Genomic DNA, 22,641 nt, shown 5'->3' with positions numbered 1-22,641 from the left:
GAATGTCTTATGAATAATTGACCACCAGGTAAAGAAAGGAGTACATGTGTGTAATGTCTATTCAAAGTATAATATTAATAAACATTACAACAGACAGAAACAAAACAGTAAGTGCACTCCCCATAATTACATTCAAATAACTATAATTAAGATTTCTTTCTAGAAAAATGTATGTAGTAGTCAGTCAATCTTACCTTTACGTCCTCTTGGGACTTAGATCCTGGTCTTCAGTAACTATAGCAAAAGGAGCGGCTCCTCCAGCTCCATGCACTTAGGTCTTTTATATTCTTTGCCTGTTACACGCAGTTCTGGTGGCCTGGGTGACTTGATGGACTCCCTGCAGCTACTGAACAATGATCTTGATCTAAAGACGCATGTGTTACTGGACTACAGACTTGACTTAAAACTACGCGCATTAGGGCTGAACTCCATTGCAGTGGTGCTACAGGGAAACTGCAGTGTGGACTTTTCTCTCCCTTTCCTACCGGGTGGCAAAGGACTCCCGTGGGACAGCATCTCCGGGCGCTTCCTGTGCGAACGCTTCCCCTGTCACTGGCGAGTGGCTCTGCCTTCGTGGCACTTGCGCCTGTGAGCTTACTTCTGGTCCGTCCCGAGAGATAACCGGGCATCTCACAGCTTCCTTTCAGCGAGACGGACAGCAAAGGGTTCTGCGCTGGCAGGGCCGTCACTACCGGCACCGGGCGCGGTGCCCCTGCCCGCGGGGAGCGCGGCCCGTGGGCCGGGCGGGGCGGGCTCGGTGCCGGGGGCGGGGCGGGCATCGCCGGCCGCACAGGCTCCATTTTGCGGTGTGGCTGCGGAGAGAGGCCGGAGGCTCCGCAAGTTCCCTCAGGTGAGGCGGCGGGGTGGGGAGGGAGGAGCCGCCCGCCCGCCACTCGCGCGCCCCTCGCCCCCGCCCCGCCGGCTCCGCTCGCACCTCCCGGGGGCTCGGCCCCAGCCCCGGCTCTGCTCACACATCGCTCGGGGGCCCAGCCCCAGCCCCGGCGTGTGGATGGAGCCCCGGGCAGCCCTCCCGGAGCCGCGGCCGCCCGCGGTTCGGGGCTCGGCAGGTGTCCGGCCGAGGGAGGTGCCGCCTGCCTCAGGGAGCCGCACTCCCGGTGGGGGCTGCCCTGGCGCTGCGGAGCGGGGACGAGGTCAGGTGGCCTCGGGAGAAGTAGGTACGGGACACCGGGATACTTGCCTCCGCCCGCAGCTCCACCTCGCCGGAGGGTTCGCCGGGCCGGCCCGCGGCTGAGGGAGCGGGAGGAGCCCGGGGCGATGCGTGACTGCCCTGAGCGGAGCGGGCAGCGGCAGGCGGGGCCCTTAAAGGCAGCGGGGGCGGGCGCGGTGCCGGCGGGGATGCGGGGCCGGGCCGGGGGGTCCCGGCGGAGCAGCCTGGGAGACTTCTCGGTGTTTACCGGCTGAGCTCCCGCCCAGCGCACGGAGCGCGGCGCGCCCGCTGATGTTCGACCGCGGGCCGGTGCCGCCGCTGACTCACAGCCGGCCCCCGGCTCAACCCGCCCCGTGCCCATCCGGGGACAGCGGGGAAAACGACAGCTGACGGGAAAAAATCCGTTGTTGTTTTGGTTATGAAAGTAATTATGTCAGAGCCACTGTTCAACTTGAGGATGCTTGTGCCAAATTTAAAGTCCATTTTTTCCCCCCGTCATTAAAAGTTTCATAACCTGGCTAATGGTCTCGAATCTCCCTGCCCAACTGGTTGGCAACATGCAGGATGAGATGATCTCTACCCCTACTCCCCAAGTCCCTCTTAAAATTGTGACTAAAATAAACAGTTACTGTCAGGAAATAGACATTTGCTCCACAAATGAAGTAATGCTGAGGGATTATACATGTTCTTATCAAATTACCATTTTACATGGCATAGCTAGGGTACTGCTCTTCTCCCAGGCACTACCCCTGTGAGCAGAGCAGTGCAGGATGATGGATACAGGTGCTTGGTGCAGTCCAGAAACCTGCATGATTTCTGTCCTGGCAAAGGGTTCAAGCTCCCTCCTGCTGGCACCTCAAAGTGCATCCTGTATTTCAGAGCTTTCTGAAAGCATGAGCCTCTTACCATGCTTAAATGTCTGTTTGACTCTAAATAAGAATGATAGTTAATTACTGTAATTACTATAAGTTGAAGATGCTTCCCTTCTGAATTCTGATTGCTGTAGTCAGATGTAGGAGAGGAAAAAAAGTTCCGTAGGTTAACAGCAGATTATTCAAGTGATTTAACAGATAATTGGCAAGCAAATACCTACTACAAACTCACACATAGTGCTTCACAGTGGAAATACCTTTTTATTTTTTCTTCCCCAGAATGTCATACCCAGGTTACCCCCCTTCTGATGGCTACCCTGCTTTCCCAGGTTATCCTGTAAGTATGGCTCTTCAATGTGTTGCATTCCTAATGCGTTTGTGTTCTGTGAATACCCCTGCTGACTGTGCTCCATGTGTCTGTAAACAGTAGCTAGTAGTAAATAGTAGTAGTCAGTTCATGTACCCTGTTCTCTAGTGATTATGGTCTTTGTTTTCCTCTGTATGTCTCTGGGGATGACTTTACAGCTGTCACACAAGAATTCCAAGAAGGAAGGTTAGTTTTTTTAGTGATGCCCATTGTTCCAGAAAGGTCTTTGGTCTGGTTTTATTTTATTTTGTGAGTTTGGGTTTTTAAGTACAGCTGTTTCATCTCCACAATTTTTATTTTTTTTAAAGTTTCTTCTGTAAATAGGAGGCCTTTTACCTGTAGGGTTAGAAGTAATCTCTGAACCAATCTGTATGAAATACTCACATAGCCATATCGCAGATGAACAGAGATGTTCAACAAGCTTCAGTGGTCACAGCCATTAGGAAGAGCTTGGAACACTTCACTCAAGGAGCCCAGTTTTCATATAACACCAAGGAAATGTTTTTCTGAGGATAGAGGACACTGTATCTTAACTATCCTATCCAAGGACTGTTCCACCTTCACCTCACAACTGAATGGACTAAAAATTTTAAGGAAACTTAATGGAAGGCTGAATTGTATCAGGTATGGCTGGTACTGCAGTCTTTTTGAGATGCCTGCAATATTTTTCAAAGCTGGATTCATGTCTGTGCTTTTATGGCACTGACCATGGCACTTGCCATGCTGTAATTGGGAATTTTACTGGTGTTCTATGTAGTACAGAACCAGACTTAGGCACGGATCTCAGCCCAAATGCCTTTAAGATACTGAAAAGCTATAAATACATGCAAAATATAAATGTATACATATAAATACATGCAACAAATTCTCTGATGATTTTACTTTACAATTTACCCTTACTTCTTCTGAAACACTAAAGTCAGTCAAACAAAAAGACAAACATGTTAGAAACAAGACTATTAACTCCAGGATTTCTTTTCTTCACTTAAGGTTCTGCTGAACCCTCAGGATTTTAGCTGTAGTTTATTTTTAACTACTTCTGAAAATATTTTTTGCTTGGCTAGCATCTAAAAAATAGCCAGTTTCAATGAATTAATTTAAAAGGTCTTTTAGACTTGTTATCAATGATTTTCTAGTCTCATTAATGATGCCCAATGTGAAAACCAATTCAAAAAGCATATGTGAAATTGGTTTTTTTCTGCAGCACCGGTAGTAATCTGAGCAGGGCTTTTGAGGATCCTAATTTTGGATTTATGAATCTGAATTCCAATAAAATATTTTTGTTGAGTCAGGCAGAGAAGTGTTAGACTGTACCTCTGGGGAGAAGAATACTATATAGCCTGCACACAGGAATTTGGGGGTAGAAATTTTGGGGCAGCCAAACCTGAGAACATTTAAGCTAGGCTTTTCTGCTGTGCACTTTATTTCTGTTTTCTGGGGTCAAGAATGATGTGTACTATATGTAATGTGTTTCTAAAGCTAGTCAGTAAAGATGATTCCCAGCAAGTGAGTAATGGGTCCATCCATTATGCTTCATTATGAAGCTGATTTTGAATGCTTGATTTCTCAGATCATGTATAATGACTTTGACCTTACAGGGCTTTCCCTTAGAGATCTAGGTCATTCAAGTAAATATTCCTAATATATCTTGATGCTAATAGCAACCTTTGTGGTATGACTGATAAATCATCCATGTAGCAAAACAAATATATAGCTGTTGGACTAGTTCTTTTTATTTAAAACCTGTAAGAGGTGTTCAGTCTGACTCAGTGATCCAGATTTAGTCATTGAATGTCAATGCTTTATAACCTGGATTCCAAAGGAAATGGGAAAAAAAACCCCAAAAAGTTCTTACCCTGTAACATTTGAAAATACTATTTGTGCAAGAGAGGCAGAAGTTTCAAAGCTACTATTGCTGTTAAAAGTCTTTTAAAAGGAGCTGAGGTCCTAATGCTTCAAAGAGAGCTGAGCTGAGCTCACCTCCTCCTTGTGTGGGACAGAAAGAGCAGCTTTCCAGTAAAGGCCCAGGAGTTGCAGTGGCTGACAAGTCGAGTGGGGCTCAGCACTGCCAGTCCTCAGGGAGGAAGGCTAATGACACAGCAGGCTTTAGCAAGAGCACCTCTGCAATACTCTGGTTGTGGCCTCCCAGTACAACACAGACATAGACAAAGAGGAGCATGTGTAGGGAAGGCTGCTAGGGTGCTTGCAGCTAAGCACATTTCTGGCTAAGCACAGATCTGTTCAGTCTTCTGCTGGGTGAGAAGGAGCAATAGAGATATTGGAGCCAACTCTTGTCAAAGGTACACAGTGAAAGGGCAGCTAGCAAATAACAGGTTGCAATTGCAATTTGGTTTGAGGAAAACATTTTTCTCTAGGAGAGTGGTCAAACATTTTAACAGGGGCCCAGAGAGGCTGTGAATTTGGCATTCCTTGTATATACTGAAAACTTGACTATCAGGCCTTGCATGAGCTCACCCAGCTCCAAAGCTGGCCCTGCTTTGAGGGTGGATGGGATCACAGGCCATCCAGAGGTGACTTCCGCCCTGCAGCACTCTGATTCCCTGTCAACATAGGAGATGCATCAGAACACCCAACCAGGAGGACCCCATCCAGGCTTCAGGAATTCTGCTGCTGCTTCAAGCCCTACAGCTAATTGTGTCATTTACATTGTTATTATACACATGGACATTCTGGCAGCTTGGGAGTTTTTACTCCAGTGTGCTGTTAACAGGCGTACAGACATCCCATTTTTGTGTTTCAGCCAACAGGACAGGAGTCTGTCTATCCACCAGCTGGTCAGTATGCCTATCCTGCTGTTCCTGGAGGATTCCCTCCATCAGGAGGAGGGACCTATCCTGCAGCACCACCAAATGCTGGGTTTCCAGGGGCAGCAGGGTATCCTGCCCCAGGGGGCTATCCCACTTCAGGGGGCTTCCCTGGAGCTCCCCAGGCTGGAGGAATGCCACCTTATCCTGGAGGTAAGATCCTTTGTTAGAGTAGCAGTCAGGAGCGATTTCCAGTGTAACCATTCCCTGTGCTTGTCAGAAATAGTAAAGAAAAGCAGCCTTGTTCAGTGATGGGTGCAGGCAGCAGCACGCAGGCAGCCAGGTTGCCATCCAGCAGTAAATACCTGCATGCTGATGGCAGAGCCTTGGTGGTTCTGGGTCACTGCACAGACATGGAGGAACCGGTCTCTTAAGTAGTTTTGTTTAATAACCTGGCTCCTGTGGTATCAAGAAGTCAAGTACAAAACACTAAGTGTGCTAAACCCTGGTGGTTTTTTTTTTCCCCCTGGCTCCTTCAGGCCCTGGCTTTGCTGTGCCTCCCACTGGGCCTGGCTTTGGTGGCTATCCACAGCAGCCTCCTGCCCAAAGCTATGCTGGAGGTGGACCAGCACAAATTCCAGGTATGTCATATATAAGAAACTTCAAGCATCCATGGTTAAACCAAGAGACTCCAGGATAGGTAGTAACAAATTAAGCCCTTACCTTCGTTACTTGTAGCTGTTGAGGTTTGTATGCAGCACACCTCCTGCCACCTTTCTTGACCAGGCCACTGAAGAGCTGATGAGAACCATCTCTGTAGGTGCTACATCCAAAGGGGACGGCTGTCCCTGAATAATGGTCATGATGTAGTGGTTTAGGTGCTTACCCTTTTTCAAACTGCAAGTATCTGATGAGAACTGTGGAACCCAGAGTACACATTCAGTGCATATCTAGCAGTTCTGTTAATGTCAATTGCATTTTTCAAATCTGTGTGTTCACAGTGATTCCTGACACACTGGAGAAAAGGAGAATGCACACATTTGCTTAAAAGCAGTGCAGTGTTTGTACTGCTTTGAGTGGTCAGTTGCTATAGAGATGATTTTCTTTTAGAAAATCATATACAGAGATATATAAAGACTTTAGAGATGATTTTCTTTTACCTTAGAGATGATTTTCAGGTACTTTAGAGATGATGTCCTGGAATGTATCAGTTGTGTTTTAAAGAAGTTCAAAGCAGCAAAACCTTTTTGTTTTATGATTGTTCTGTTAACCGTGGTATTCAGTTGCTATTAAAATGATAAGGAATGTGCATACATATTATGAATAAAAATAAAATTCCAGTACAAAAAAATAGTTTCAGCTTTTATATTACCAGTGCTTTTGATCACAAAATGACATTCCTTCAATCCTTTTTGCAGCAATGAATTCTGAATATTTATTGTTTACATGCTAGGCATTTTAAAATGTATATAAGCTTTTAAAGAGAGCACACATTGAAACACACATTCTTCATTTGTTTGGGCTATCTTGGCTTCTGTCAAAAATAGCAGAATTTCATAAGGAGAGATCCTTCCAGTTCCCACAGCACCAGTAAGTTTAGTATTTTTAGAATTGCCTTGCTAGTGTGTGTACCAAAATGCATCTGTGATTGCTTCTTCCTGTAATCCCCAAGGGAGGAAATTCAGTTACTGATTGTGGTAGGTACCATTAGGAAAGAGGTTGTGTGCAGTGGTAGGTCTGACTTTATATTCAGATTAGATGGCATTTCCATAATAAGAGAAGACCTAATTAATTTCTCCTACCTTTTCTTTATTTTCACTAGGATTTCCTGGTGGACAAGTACCATCCCCAATGACTGGTCCGGTATGTGCTGTTTTCTTTTCTTTTCTATAAGGAATCTTATGTGGCTTCTGTAGTTTTAATGTTTTTACAGCTGATTTCCAAAGGCTTCAATTTTGTTCTGCATCAGGAGTTTCCATCTACCCTCAGAGTAATATCCTGATTCTGTGTTAGAGGAAGAAATGGAGAACTAATGGGGAACTCCTTCTGAAGTACTGATTGCAGAGTTGTGATTTTAATTTGAATTTTCATTTTGTAGATATCTAGTTACCTGTGACTCTTATTTTCAGCCTGCTGCAGTGGTTCAGTATACCCAGGGTACAATTCAAGCTGCTCCAAACTTCGATGCTGGAAGGGATGCAGAAATCCTACGCAAAGCTATGAAGGGTTTTGGTAAGTAAGAAATAGAAGCTTTAGTTCCTATTGATCTGACTTCTTAATGCCATTTTGTTCTTGTCTTCAGTGTTTATTTAACTATACTTCCCCCCAACAAGCTTTTCAAAAGTTACCTTTCCAAATGGCCGGGGCTATTTAGTAGATGAAGTTACACAGACAATTTGGTGGACTAAAGTAACAGCATCTTATTGTTTAATTATGCCCAAATGCAACAGTATAAAATGCAGTTTTGGAGGGACTATATTGCATTCTTACATGACATTGCCTTTCTGTTTCCAAGGAACTGATGAGCAGGCCATCATAAATGTTGTTGCTAACCGCTCCAATGATCAAAGGCAAAAAATCAAGGCAGCTTTCAAGACTATGTATGGCAAGGTATGTTCATTAGTTCTTTGAACCAGGAAACAAACTCAAACTTTCACCTGCTGCTTGACTGCCTGGTTGCATTTTAGTCCTGGGGAATGATTTGTGCATTTCTTAAATGCACTTCTTTTGGTTATATTCCTTATGTATTGGGAGAGAGCTGGTATTTGATATAGGATTGTCCTGATACCTGGCAGAAGGAGGGGTGGGGAAAGGCTGTAGGCTGTCTCTGTCCCTGACCATACAAGAAGCTTCTCTAATGCTTGACATAAAATAATCAAGCTTAAACTGCCCTTGTATTAGTGTCTGACACTACTGACACTGAGGGTTTTTTTGCAAACAAACCAGCACTGAAATCTTTTTTTTTTCCAAGAAACAAACTAAGAAATGATTGAGGATTGGATAGTAAATAAAATTCCAGGACAATTTAATTTCTTCCATGTCATTTTTGCAACCTAAAGTGAAATTTTGTAGTTGTGGCATTAGTGAGGAGATAACGGAGAAGAGTTGAGCTGAGGGAAGTTGTTAATAAGAAATAAAACAAAGTTTTACAGGAAAAACAGCACAAAGGTAGAAAGGTAGAAATAAATCATAAAAGTAAGTTCTAGTTTGATCTTTCTTCAGTACATAATCTATATATGCCTAACACTCTGCAAAGCCCTTTCTGTGTTTATAACTGAACAGGATTTAATTAAAGATCTGAAGTCTGAGTTAAGTGGTAATGTGGAAGAATTGATTCTAGCCCTCTTCATGCCTAGTACCTACTATGATGCCTGGAGTTTACGTCATGCGATGAAGGTATGGTATTCCTGCAAAGGAAAGTTTTAAACTACCTTAAAATGCTCATCTAAGAATACCTGGTCCCAGCATTGTTGAAAAATCCACTAGCGTCAAACAAGTCCTGGGATTGCAGGGCTTAAAATTACTTTCTGCTGCATCCCCCAGTTCCAGACAATTTTTGCAGGATTAGCCAATTAGCCAGGGCAGATGTCCATTCAGTAGAGGAGGAAGTGCTGCAGGACAGAACCTTGTTCTCTACAACTTGGGCATAATTTTTGCTAGAAGCCAGAAAGGGCCAGTATGCTGTTAAAACCATAACCACTGTTTAAACTATATGCCTTTCCTTATTAGGAACAAACCTTTGTTAACGAAGGGTATTTTTGGATTATCCCTTTTTCCCTCCAAAAGACAATGAAAAAATAATTTCTTAAAGTCAGATGATGGATGTTTCTGTTGAAATATAAAGACACCATTTAGAGATTAGGTGAGCTAGATGGTTTAAACTTTTAACTCAGGTAAACTGGTACATCCAGTTTACTGGAATGTCTCGCTTGAGCTGCAGCAGCTGGCAAGTGGAAACGAGTAACTCAACCCAAGTATGAATGCACACCTTCTAGAGAATGTGGAGCTTAAATGAAGATCTGCCTTTAATGGGGAATAGCCACTCAACCATTTTCAAAAATTCATAATATAAGATTACCTAGAAGACTCACCTACATCTTGAGATGCTCATGCCAGTAAGATCCCTCTGTACACAGAAATCACAATTAACTTTTATCCTGGGGAGAGGGAAGATTCTATAAAAAGTTCTACATGGTGGAAGCAGCCATATTTGGATAGGGAACACACTTGTGTACTGACCATAACAGAATTTACATTTGTACATTTGACTTCAATGATTATTATAAGGCTTTACCTTCCTTTGGTAAATTTCCAGGTTAAGGTTGCCAAAGAATTTCCTTCCTAAACCATTTTCCATTTAAATTTGGCCAGTGCCACTGATGTGGAGGTACAGTTTTGGGGTATTTCTCTGAACTGGTGCAGAATGGCACCAGTTTGAGGAATCTTCATTCCATTTTAAGTATACAGTAGAGCTGGTGCTTTCACACTGCAGGGATACTGTTCTTACACTCTAGATTGTATTAAATTTTGAAATACCAGATGACTGCCCTATTTCACAGTTGAAGGAAACTGCACACAGTGCTCTGTATTTATGCCTTTGTTTTCTCTGCCTACAGGGAGCAGGCACTCAGGAGAGTGTGCTGATTGAGATCCTTTGCACAAGGACAAACCAGGAGATTCGCGAAATAGTGAACTGCTATAAATCAGAATTTGGAAGGGACATTGAACAAGACATCAGATCAGACACTTCAGGACACTTTGAACGATTACTTATATCTATGTGCCAAGTGAGCTTTAATTGCTTTTTTTTTTAACAAGATAACAGTGTACAGTCTGATGTGTTTGGGCTCCACAAATAGCCTGTGTGTGCTCAGCACGAGACAAGTTTTTAAGAAATTAGCCCATGGTCATGAATTTATTCCCTAAGATATGACACATCAGTCCCTCCTCAAGAGATACTTCTTATCTACAAATCCATGATGAATTCTGTGACCTAATTCAGCACCCTCAATTAATATCAGAACTTACATGGAAATACTGTGCAGATGCAACCCAGTGGTTCCCTAAAACAGTGCTCTACGCTGCCGTTAGAGAAAGCTGCTTTTTATTTTTTGCATATGTTAACGAAGTAATCTGGGTGAAGCTAATTGGATAATCTCTGTGGTATGTAGAATGCCTGTGAGAATCCCTACAAACAAGAGAAGACATGCCACAGAGCAAAACTTCCCCCTCAAGTTACTCCATAGCCTGCCTTCTCTTTATGTCACCAGTGTGGGGAGGTGCTGCTGTTGAACTCAGATGACCACTGGAGCTTTTTTATCCCATATCATTTACTAGGGCTCATTTTGTGTTGAAGAATAGTAACTTGCAATTACTCATATTTAGGAAGAAATATGTAACTAATGCAACTTCCCATATTTCTCTGATCAATTTGCCTATTTCTGCTAGAATTTCTAGGACACTTCTCTATCTCATTGGCTTCTTCCTTTGTGAGAGTTCAGCTATGCTCTAGATATTTGGTTAAAAGTCAAAATCCACAAGAAAGCAAACCTGGAGAAGCTCATGCTGCTAATTTTTATTTTGATAAATCCAGTAGTTTACAATAACTGACAACCACATAATTTAAATAGTATATTAACCTCTATAGATACAACAGTATTGGAGAGAATGTATTCAGCCTACTCAGCCAGTATGTTTAGCAGTATCCATCCATGCACTGGGCAGCAAAATGCCAAAACAGCCACCAAAGCACATAAAATGTCATACAAGCCCTACTGACACAAGTGCAGTTACGTGGTTTCTACAGACATTCTTACTTGAAATAAGCAACTTCTAAATAAAACAGGAGGGAAACCTGAGATATTTCAGGTATGCATTTCAGTAAGATAATTCATTAGTTGGTTTGGGAAGAGTCTTTGCAACTTGAAGCCTAGAAACAAACAAATCAAGAGAAAGCTCACATTATTAAGCAAAATAGAGAATTAAGTACAGTACTTAATTAGAATTATGAGGTGGTTTGTAGGAGTGAAGTTATGAGTCAGTGTATCTGCAGTTTAAAGCATGTCCTAGAGATAGGGTTCTGAGCCACTTTTGTATCTATTTCCTATAAAGAATATTAAATCAAAGAGAAGTTTTAAAGCAATGTAATGTATTTCAAACTACTTCTCTTTCTGCTTCAAGCTTTGAAGATATATGCTTGGGGTCTATGTATACTGCAAGCAGTTAAAGCCTAGCTTTCTCTGTGAAATTTCATTTGAAATCTCTTGTCTTTGCATGAAGGGTAATCGTGATGAGAATCAAACTGTGGATTATCAAAAAGCTCAAGAAGATGCTCAGCGTCTGTACCAAGCCGGTGAAGGAAAACTTGGGACTGATGAATCTTGCTTTAATATGGTTCTGGCAAGCAGAAGTTTTCCCCAGCTGAAAGCAACAGTTGAGGCATACTCCAGGGTAGGAGTTTTCACTGATTTCAAATAAGCTTAGTCAATGTATTTGAAATTAAGCTTCCAGTTGCTAGTGCATGTCATCATACACATATTAATCTCATTTATTTGTAGATTGCTAATCGTGATTTATTAAGCAGCATTGATCGAGAATTTTCTGGAAATGTGGAGCGTGGTTTGAAGACTATTGGTAAGTTGTATGTTCTTCCCTCCCCCCTTATCCTTTAAGAATTAAATCTAAATGTAACCAAAGAAAAATCCAATTCAGCACTGGCCATATGGCAAATGATCACATAATCAGAGACTCTGCTAGAACAGAAGCAGCTTCAACTATTCAAATGATTCATCTTGCACTTAAGTGAAGAAAATAAGCAGCCATCATGAAGAAGTCAGTTTAAAATAAGAAAAGGCCACATGGAAACTACTTGTCACTTCTCTGGGAAGGCAGGCAAGTGCTCAGAAGCAAGGGTCACTGTAGTGTAATGGGTGCTTGTAGCTCTGTAATTCAGAGTTCTGCAAAAGGGGGTACCAGTGTCACAGAGCCGTGACTGGGTGTGCAGCTCCTCAGCAGAGACAGCTGAGCCACCCACACAGATAACCTCAGAGCCAACATGAACCTACTGAAGGCACAGTTCCTTTCCCATCCCCTTCCCCACCACCATCTACCCTAAAAAGCTCAGCTCTGGCTAAGGACAAGCTTAGCTAAAAAAAGATGTTGTTTTGAATTCACTTTTTCCTACTGACTCGTTATAATAAAGCAGTTCAACACAATTCAGCACAATTAACTGATGGTGAAAATCAGTAATTATTAGTAAGTAAATCTGGAGACATCAGTCATATCAGTGCTTACCCAAATGACAGCAATTCTGTAGCCATAATAGATAAGCAAAATCTTCCCAGAGTATATTCTATTCAAGAGTTTAATGGGAAAAACTCAGGTCTGAGAATCAGGTAGAATTATGGCTTGTCTCTGAGTGTGAACAATCTACCTGAAACAAGATCTATTCTGTAACTACAAGAGTTACAGAAATACTTAAGAACCTTCTACATTTGTACTTTTCCTAGTGAGATTCTAGCAATGGAACATGAGTAAAAAACCTTGTGTCCCAATACCAGCTATCCAAGGAGAACTCTTTTTGAATTACCTGATTGAGAATTAAGATTTCAGAGAGTTTTGAAAAGCACTTCCAGAGGAGTTAACTATGGTTAGTTGCTACTAACCGTCAGTTTTTGTGTGAAGGAGTAACTCATTTGATCAACTTGAAAATAACTTTAGCTCTATAAACAAGTCCCATTATTCACAGTAACTGGATCTTCACTAAGACCAACCTCTAGTTGTCTACAGCAAAAATCCTGCCAAGTTGATCCTGCCAAGTGTCACTGTACAGGATACATTACTGGAACTAATCCTAACAATATACTTTGTTGCAGTGCAATGTGCTTTAAATCGCCCAGCCTTTTTTGCAGAAAGACTTTATCATTCTATGAAAGGAGCTGGCACAGATGACTCTACCCTCATCAGAATTGTAGTCACTCGCAGTGAGGTAAGAAATTCTCTCCTGTGTATCAGTCACATGCAGCAGAAAACCATTTACCCAAACAAGCTTGTCACTTAGTCTTCCTTTCTCAGGTGTAAAATCATGTACTGCATGAAGCTTTTATGGGGCTCACATTTGGATGCATGTGTTAATTAGTTTTAAAGCCAGCTTTCCCATAATAATTTAATTAACTCTGCCTCGATTGCAGTAACTGCTTGTTTCCCTTTTTAACTGTTGTTGCTCATCTAGGTAGCAAGTGAGCACCTCCAGGTGAGAAGTTCACCTGTTCAGAGTTAGGACAGCACAATCTTAACAAAGCATGGAACAACTGCTGCACTCTGCTTTGGGAGCTGCTCCTCTATCCTTGGAGGGACCAGCTGGCTTGTCCATTGCACAGGGTTAATCACTGCACATCTCACCCTTGGCATGTGATCTCTAATTCACACGGGAGGAGGTGCGGGGTGACTCTCTAGGATTTAAATCATATGCTGTGGTTGAGTTTTCTACTTTTTTTGTCTTTGCATAGATTGACCTTGTGCAAATTAAACAGATGTTCACACAGATGTATCAGAAGACATTGGCTACAATGATAGCCAGTGATACAAGTGGTGATTACCGGAAGTTGCTGCTGGCAATTGTTGGGCAATAGAAGAGGATTATCTGGTTTTTTGGTTTGTTTTTTTTTTGAAACAAACTGAAGGACATGAAACATGCTTTAAGTAGATACTAACTATCCCTGTAAAAGAATAATTTTAAAGGATGCCTAATCAAATACACCTTCTTGATGATTCAGTAAGCTTTTTGCACTTACAATGCCTTAATTTACAGCACATAATATTCTTTATTGTATAATAAAAGATATATCTTGTCTATTAGACCCTAAACCTTAGTCTTTTTGACCTGGACAAAACCACTTCCCCTCTACTTGATTCTTGCATGCATGTCTGTGGGAGTCAACTGTTTCAGCCAAATCAATCTCCAGCACTCAACACATTTCCTGAAATACCTAAACTGCTGAACTTACTGTAGAAGACAGCCTGAGGCTGCGATGTCAAGCATTTTACACCCTGTCCCCTTTTAATGTGTTTCCATCCTAATGTTGAAAAACATGAAAGAGCACAGTTTAAGTCACAATACAGTGACAGCTTAGGGGCCCTGGCAGAATCTGACTGCACACATCTATTAAATTCCTTAAATTACTGGTTAAGTGTAATGATAACCTAAGGCAATAGAAAGGAGAAATCATCTTGGATCTCATTCTGAAGTCTCTCCTTGTAAAGAAGTGGGTTACACAGTAGATGACTAAGCAATGAAAAAGCATTTATTTAATGCTAACCTGTAAATCCAATCCAAAGCAGTTGTGACCTACACAATAAAAATGGCTATGTGGATGTTTTCAAAGGATTTAAAGAGAACAACTTTGAACAGCACATTTGGTTTTTTTAGAAAGCTGCAATGAATCTGTCCCCAACCGTAAATTTAAGAGAAGCTTCAAGTCCAGCAGTAATAAGCAGTGTGTTCATTCAGCAATGCTTTAACAAGTAACAATTATATTATAGGACACCCTCACACAAACAGCACAAACCTTCTTCCAGTATCATCAGACAAAAGTCCCTAGGGCTGGTAGAGCTGGTAGAACATGACAAAGCTTTCATTCTGCACAGCATGAGCATAGTGGTTTTTGCACAGCAACCACAACAGATTATCAAATATATCATACAAAAAAAGCTTATGTATTTTACTTGTATCAGTGGTCTGCAATCTAAATTTGATTTTAGACTATAAACTTTTTCTGATACTAACTGAGAAATACAGTTCAGCTAGGTCAGATTAATTATTTCAAATACAAAATAGATGGAAGTTGATTTGGAGAGACTAGAAGACATTCTACTCTGCACTACTTTGGTCATCCTTTGTGCAAGTATCCACTGAGATAGATATACATGTGTGTACTTAGGTATCTACTTGTCAGTAGCTTTCCAAGCTTGACCAAGATTCTTATATGCTTTGGTTATCATTTATTTGTTCCTGAACAAACTTCCTTACATGTGAAGCACCTTAACACTTAATAATTTAAGCATATTATTGCATATGTGTCTTTTTATGTGACCAAAAATCCCTACCAATTCACTTGTCATTCAAAGCAGAATATTGATTAAATCTGGCTTATACATACTATCACAGGAAAATGAACAGATTAATAGGCTTCTATGTTCTATTCTATGTGAATGTAAAGCATTTACCTGTTTTATGGCAAAAATATTTTCATTACATGCTAACAACAAAAAATTGTTAAATGGGTAGCAAGAACCAAATGACTGACAATCAAATTTTAGCAAAAAATAGGCAAGGAAAGACTGAACAGATATTGTCTATCCTGCCTCTGTAAAAGCCTTAATTTTCTACCTAAATTATGCAACAGTGCTTTCAGATTAAACATTAGAAAAAAGCAAGCTGTTAAGAGGGTCTTCCCTCCAAAAGTGTTCAGACTCACATCAGAAGAGACCTCCCTTTCAAAGAGAAAAACAGCCCTCAATCCCAACCATCTGGCTTTTTGCAAGGGGGGCAATCTTCACAATTCAGGACTTAAGAGTAGAGGAACTTTTCCATTTCACAATTTAATTTAAAAAGCTTTGAAAGGAAAGCTGTTTCACACTGTAATTTTGGGAGGTGAAGGTGTTTGTTTGCCATTGCATTGGATATAGGTAGGTTGTGAACTTGGCTGCTCTTTTCCATTTGGCTCAGCAAATGGCAGCAGGTTCCCTGACAGCACAAGGCCCTGCTGGAAAATAACCCCCCAAAACCTGACCCAGCTCGGTCTGTACTTCTGTTTCTCAGTCCCACCAACACACAGCTACACTCCTTGGGGCAGTCAGAGACCCCAGCCCACCTCTGAATCTTTGCTGATGTTGCTCTCCAGGTAAGCACATCACAGCTGATGGTCTCGCCCCTCAGCTCAGGGAAGAAATGACCCACATGTGTCTGCTGAGCCCAGGGCAGGGCAGGGAGGCACTGACCACTCCAGCCCAAAGCAGGAACCTACCATGCCTCTCACAGCTTTGGCTGCCTGTCTCCTTTGTCTGCAAAAGCCAAGCCTTCTCCCATCCCTACCCCAGAACAGACTAAGGACATATAGGTGACTTATTTTTTAATTCCCCTCCTTAAAATGCTGAAAGCATAAAATAAGTAATGCAAACTACTTACAGTTTTCTGGGAGTAAGGAAATAATTTCTTCTCCCAAACAATATAAGAATTAGAGACGCCTCCAGACTCCACCTTACAGAAACACAGAAAATGAGTGCCTACTTTACAGAGAGGAACACCCCCAAACACAACCCTGTTACCTGACTACTTGCCTAAAAGGTGACAGGAGAAACACAGCATGAGAAATCAGACCAACAACTACCCAGTGTATTTTCCTTTACTGCAGATCTGCCTTCATATCTGGCAAAAACTTACAGACAATGGATACTGCAAGGGAGTCCTTACAGCAGCAAAACAGATACTGCAAGGGAATCCTCACAGAAGTGAATATCATTGCTGCTGGGCACTTACTGCCACACAAGTATCAGAACCAGTTCTCTCCAATTACAGTGAGATCTTTCCACATAAAGATTGTATTTAGATTTTCTTCATATACACAATTCCAGCTACTCAAAATCCTCATCACAACCATGATCTGAGTGTCTAATCAGGACAAATACTTTCTGGTGAGGTTGTGACATTTTCCACTAGCATTTAAAAGAAGAAAGGTACCATCATCATAAAATTTCAGTTGTACTTTGTAATAGGTTTCTGTTCTGCACTAATATGACACCATATGCAGACTGTGCAGCTCACAGGGTAGGAGTGCTACATAAAAAAGCAAAAAACTTACCATTTTTAACTTGATCTTCTGGACTCAAACTCTGAGAAGAATTTCCAATTAGAATGCATCTGCAATAAAGTAAAACTGAATATTAAAACTCCCCTTACCAACAGTGTGTCACTTATTTTAATTCTCATCCTGTTCAGCAGCTTGTCCTTAGTTTAAAAAGAAAACGCCAAAAGGCTAATCTGTGTGTGTGTACAGAGGGCCAAAACAAACAATTTTCTCCCTCTGTCCAAAAAGCAGCCCAAACACACTTCAGTACTCAAACGTTTAGTTCAAACCAACATATGAAACACAGCTATGCATAAGAATCTTTAGTTCTAGAGTCCACTAACCCTACTCTGACAAGCCTGTACAATCTAAAAACGGATGTCTGGTTTACCACACACAAAATATTCCTGAGAGAGAACTCAAAAGCAAAAAAAAAGCAGCAGGAATAAAATTTGAATTACACAGTGAGTGCTTACATTCAACTAGTTCTCTGCAAGCTAAGTCTGACCTTTTATGCTATTTTTTTGAATGGCTTAAATATTGAAGACTATTTCTAAACAATTAGCAAGGTCAGATTAGACCTATGTATGCCAAATAAAACCAATACACAGTGATAGGAGCCGCAGCCCATGCACAAAATTTATTGTGTGCTACCGTTTATAAAATACTTGAATAGTTTGGAACATGCACAAAATTTCCAACTTAGGGGTATGTACAGATTGTAATTTATGGCAAAGAAAAAGAAAAAAAAAGAGATGAACTCTAGTGACATAAGTTTCAAGTCGTGTTCCAGGGGATAAGGACATGTAGCAAATGTCAAAATATATAACAAAGTACACTGGCAATCATTACAGTTCATTATTTGTGAACAAATTAGCACAGGGCTTCAATTTTTATTTTAACCAAGCAGTCCTGTAGATACCATAGTACATGCAGTCTCAAGTTTACACTTTCACTAATGCCTTAGCAGTTGAACACAGCAATTGCTTACGCGCTGCTTTGCTTAAACAAAAAGTATGTCTGATACAGGTTCAGTTTCCTTTACAGGTTTAAAAATAATAAAAAAGCTTGCAGCTATTCAGCCCAGTGATTATTAGCTATTTATGCAACCGTAATACTCACAATAAACTAAAAGTACCTATAACATCTAGGTAACCTATAGATGTACATCATAGGTCTATATATTAAATATTTGCAAAATGAAAACATGCATACACAAAATACAATGCCAAGCTTTACAGACTTGATATGAATTAAAATTTACTTAAACAATGTACAAAGTTCAATTAAAAGTACCTTAAAATTAACACTTCCATATTTTTCTTACTTTTAAAATTAGTATATATATATTTTTTTAAATTCAAGGTGGGGAAAAGTCTTGAAAAAGCTGGGCAAAAAAGTTTCTAAATTAAATATTTTTTTTTTTAAATCCGTGTTCAAGTAATAAACATTCCTACATAGAAATCTTCTGATAAGCTGTAACTAAAAAATACAGTGAATACAATATAGAATTAGCAACATCTAAAGGAGTAAACCTGAGGTCAGCATTTTACAGAATGACCAGCTGAAATGTTTTGGCATTTTTTCTGTTATTTAAAATACAGTTTTTGCAGCCTCAGATATTTTAAGACCATTCTAATCTATAATTTTAAAGACATATAATGAAACCAAAGTCCATTAATAAATAGTTAGCTCATAGGGTTGTACTTGAAAGTCTGATTTAAACAAACAAACAAACAAACAAACTACCTCTACTGAAAGAAAAATCCCATTTGTAAACTTAAAAGTGTTGACAACGTAAGCGTAAGATGCTAGTCTAGGTGTGCTTAAGTGAGAACAGTCCGATCCTTTCCCCAGATCTCTTCCAAAGCTGCAGCAGCCAGTGATGGATGTTTGTGTGAAAAGGTGAGGCACACGCTCCCAGGAGGTTGGGTCACTGTGTAAGAGAGGGGCTGTTGTCTCAAAAGCATGATGGTCTCTCTTCAGTGGGATCAAGTCAGATGGTTTTCCACCTCGTGTTAAGTAGTCACTTCAAGTGATCCCCCTATTTCATTTGTTGTCACATCAAAAAGCAGTAATCTAGGAATTCTCAGCCAGGACATGAGTAAACCAGAAGCTGATGTGGTCACTGTGCATTGTTGTTGCCAGTTCCATTGTTTCCATTGGCATTTGCTGTGTTTACAGTATTAATACCATCTTGCTGAAGAGCATCTTTTCTTGGTGGCATTCTCTCATTGATCCTATCCAAACCTTTTGCTTCTTCAAAACTGCAGATTCTATGTTGCGGAGAGAATCCTCGTATTGCTTAACAAAATGCAAATTTGATATGTCAGTAATGGAAAAATAAGATGAAAGCATATACTTTTTCTAACAAATGATGTTTAAAAAAAGATTAAAAATCAGCCAAAGAAACTTATGGCCCTGCAACTGAATTGCTAAAAGATTCTCTACCTGCTTTCCTGAAATGTGCACGGCAATCATTATTTCAGTTCGTTACAAAAAGAACAAAGTATGGCAAATATTCTGCAAGCAGGAATCAAGGGGTTTAAGCCCACTTGATTGCTTCTGCGTGTCTCTGGTGGGGCCAGCTATCATGGCTGTGCTTTTGCTGCTCAACTCATTGGGCTCATCTTAACATCCCCCTTCTCCTCAGGGCAATGTCAGTATGATCTAAGCAGCACAGCAAGTGCAGTGGAGGCAAAGCAGCAAAGGGTTACAAAAGTAGTGGCAGATTTACATCCTGCACACACACCAATGGCCTGATCCTGCAGTTTTCATGCAGGCAAAATTGCAGGATGTGGTTCACACTGTGCTAATCATGTGGATGATGGAAATGGACACGACCACAATCACCAAGTTAGCACTGTGGTTCAACAATGGTATCATTTAAATACAGATGTATTTAAAGTAAGTATAGAAAATAGGTATTATTTTGCTACTGATTATTTTGATGAATGAGGTCTGTAGTTGAATTTACACCTGAAAATGGCTGACCACATAATAAGACTGAAGTCTTTGGGATGAAATAATTCTTTGGAGATTTAAGTACAGCTTTCCACTCACAACAACAGGACCTCTTGCAGGTGTGTGTGAGAACAGAATATGGCACTTGTTTATATTTTTGGAGATCTGACTTCCTTAATTAAAAAAACAAAGAATACAGTCATTAAATGGTGCTTTGCAGCTAAATCTGAAAAAGCCCAAAGGCAGCTCTCTCAATGGCTATGCTGTTTGTCATTCATTTCATTGAATTCTGAACAAGAAGAAACTAAAGTCTCTCTGAAAAACAATCTGAAGTTCAATACTCTGAACCAAATAATTTGATGGCATTTTGCTCAATACCATTAATAAGGGATGTATATATCACTTATTTAGCACAGAAGCACTAATAATCCATTCAATTTAATGTCTCATAAATACTAGAAATAATTTTGAACAGTAAATGATATTCAAAATCTATAGAAAAAAGTTATATGTCTTGCACTACCAGATATCACAGAAAGTTAAAAAAAAAGTTCAAAGGCATTAAATATATTTTATGAGAAAAGGCATGCATAAACAACCCTCCTTCCACATATAACATCCCCTCCCCAAAATCAAAAAAAACCATCAGTTGAATGCATAAAAAAACCACTAAACACTTCTATTTTTAAGAACTTCAAGACAACATCACATATCACACCATGCTATTGTACAAAAACCTACAGCATATTCTGTAAAAAAAAAAAAAAAAGGAGACCAAAAACCCCCAAGAATGTCCCTAAAATATTAATCATCCTCCTAAAGCCAGAAATGAATGTTACATGTAAAATAGATGAATCAATGCAGTTGATTCATCTCTGCTTGTGCAAGTTGAAAATAAAACACACCCACACAGAGTACTTTTGAATTCCCTCCCAGACACCACAGATCTCTGCCAAGGGCAAAGACTCTGATCATACCTTTTTCAGCCTCAATTGCCTCTACAGTGGCTGTACAGAAGTGAGCAGATGCATGCAAAATGAATGAGAAAGATGAAGAGTGTAATATCGCATAGCAGAAAAGGCAATGATCAATTTAATATAGTATGCTACGCCAGATTAGCTTACAATTAGTTAAAATGACAATTAAGTTTTTGGGGGATTGTTTTTAAGTCTAAGTGAAACTTTTCCTAAATTTAGGAAATTTAACTAATTTCTAAATTACTAACAGAGTTTACCAACTAAAAGTCTGTCTAAGTAACACTAATGAATGGATGGTATTAACTATACATTTCTGTAACTTTTGGTTGTGACTTTTGTTTTGGTTTTTTTTTAAGACAGCAACAGAAAACTTCAACTGATGCTAAAGTTGTGGTATGGTTTAAAAAAATACTAAAAATATATTCGAGACTATTTCTGAAGATTAAAATGCATTAGTGAGCTTCATTAAATTACCTGGAAGGACACTGTAAAAATAACACTACCAGCATTCTAACAATAATAAAACATTACTTTTCTCTTTGGCTCCCTGAAGTTAACTAGTACTTCAATTTCTCACAATATTTTAAGCTAAAATGGCATCTCTGAGTACTGGATTGTGAAATTTAAGCCAAAGAAGACAAATCGAGAAAGTTAGTTAAATCTGCATATTCACAGAGTCTTGTAAATTGCTTAGTGGAATCAATAACAAAGTCTACAGCAGGAAGAGGTCTGGATTTAACATAGTTAAATGAATATGAAGAACATCCAGCTCACCAGCTGTTTTTCTAACTAAATAACTATGACAACTGCTTTGATTTCTTATGTGTAAGATCTTTCCTCATAATTTTAGCTCTAGATGGCAAAGCTTTAACATAAGGTTATTATTATTACAACTTGAGTTGTAGCTAAGTCAATCTCCTCCACTATTTGCCATACCTCTAATACCATAATTTCAGAAATATTGACAAAAAGTAGCTTACATAGTGGTAAACCTACTTGTGTAGTGCTTCATACATACTGTTAACAACAAAAATCATGGCAGAGTATTCAAGCAAGTGCTGGGGAAAATAGCTCTATAAGAAAATAGGGCATTAGATGAGAATAGAAATCTTAAAAGAGATTTAAGTGTATTACTTCTCATTTCCTAGCCAACAAAACCAATCACCTACACCATGCCTACACTATGTTATGTATGAACTGCCTACACTATGTTTTAAGCTCACTGTTGCATAAGATTCTAATTTTCACTGAGATAGTCTAAAAAAATTGGATACTTGCATTATGTAAGTATCCAATAAATACTATTTTATTTCATAAAATAATATTAAATACTTAAGGGAAATGCAGCATTTTGAATTTCATATACTGCACTTTCCATGGAACAAAAAAACAAAAAAAAAAAAGTTAAAACACTTAAATCTACAGAGACAAGGGCAATTCCAGAATTAAATAAGAAAGCCACTTGAATGGATGCTTATTTATGTTTACCTTAAGGGAAAGAAACTTTCTCTATTTCTAAAAATAAATTACTTTAAGAACTGTTTTAGAAAGCCACTAAATACATACTTGCAAACTATAATCAATTTGCCATACAAATACAAAACTATGTAAAAAAAAACCACCTCTTTCACCATTTTCTGTTACCTGTGGAGTCTTTGTTTTCAATCTTTTCCTGAAAAGATCAC

The 22,641-nt window shown here is 39.9% G+C and overlaps 2 protein-coding genes across 11 annotated transcripts in view; one reads left to right on the top strand and one right to left on the bottom strand.

Annotated features, from left to right (window-relative positions):
* Positions 1–776: 776 nt before the first annotated feature.
* ANXA7 (annexin A7) lies at positions 777–14,037 on the top strand. Its single transcript, XM_041404804.1, has 13 exons — positions 777–850; positions 2,320–2,377; positions 5,169–5,385; positions 5,712–5,813; positions 6,995–7,035; positions 7,302–7,404; positions 7,688–7,782; positions 8,455–8,568; positions 9,789–9,959; positions 11,452–11,622; positions 11,730–11,805; positions 13,047–13,159; positions 13,680–14,037. The coding sequence occupies exons 2-13, from the start codon at positions 2,321–2,323 to the stop codon at positions 13,800–13,802; spliced, it is 1,383 nt and encodes a 460-aa protein (XP_041260738.1). The 5' UTR covers positions 777–850; position 2,320; the 3' UTR covers positions 13,803–14,037.
* PPP3CB (protein phosphatase 3 catalytic subunit beta) overlaps positions 7,291–22,641 on the bottom strand; it is a 50,577-nt gene continuing 35,226 nt past the window's right edge. For 3 of the 10 annotated variants that reach the window (XR_005952680.1, XR_005952682.1, XR_005952683.1), the window contains 5 exons: positions 20,957–20,986; positions 18,765–19,319; positions 17,031–17,089; positions 16,358–16,429; positions 10,733–11,101 (listed from right to left, as the gene is read on the bottom strand). Coding sequence is in view for 3 of the 10 variants with exons in the window: in XM_041404801.1 (XP_041260735.1) it covers positions 19,141–19,319; positions 20,957–20,986 (209 nt within the window). In the remaining 7 variants the exon portion in view is untranslated. Of the gene's footprint in view, positions 7,390–10,732; positions 11,102–16,357; positions 16,430–17,030; positions 17,090–17,629; positions 19,320–20,956; positions 20,987–22,641 lie in introns of those variants that run through there. The other 7 variants (XR_005952684.1, XR_005952685.1, XM_041404801.1 and 4 more) reach the window with 5 other exon arrangements.

Source organism: Onychostruthus taczanowskii, unplaced genomic scaffold (genome assembly GCF_017590055.1).
Source record: "Onychostruthus taczanowskii isolate IOZ18803 unplaced genomic scaffold, ASM1759005v1 scaffold22, whole genome shotgun sequence".
NCBI lineage: Eukaryota > Metazoa > Chordata > Aves > Passeriformes > Passeridae > Onychostruthus > Onychostruthus taczanowskii.
This window is presented reverse-complemented; position numbering and strand designations above follow the sequence as displayed.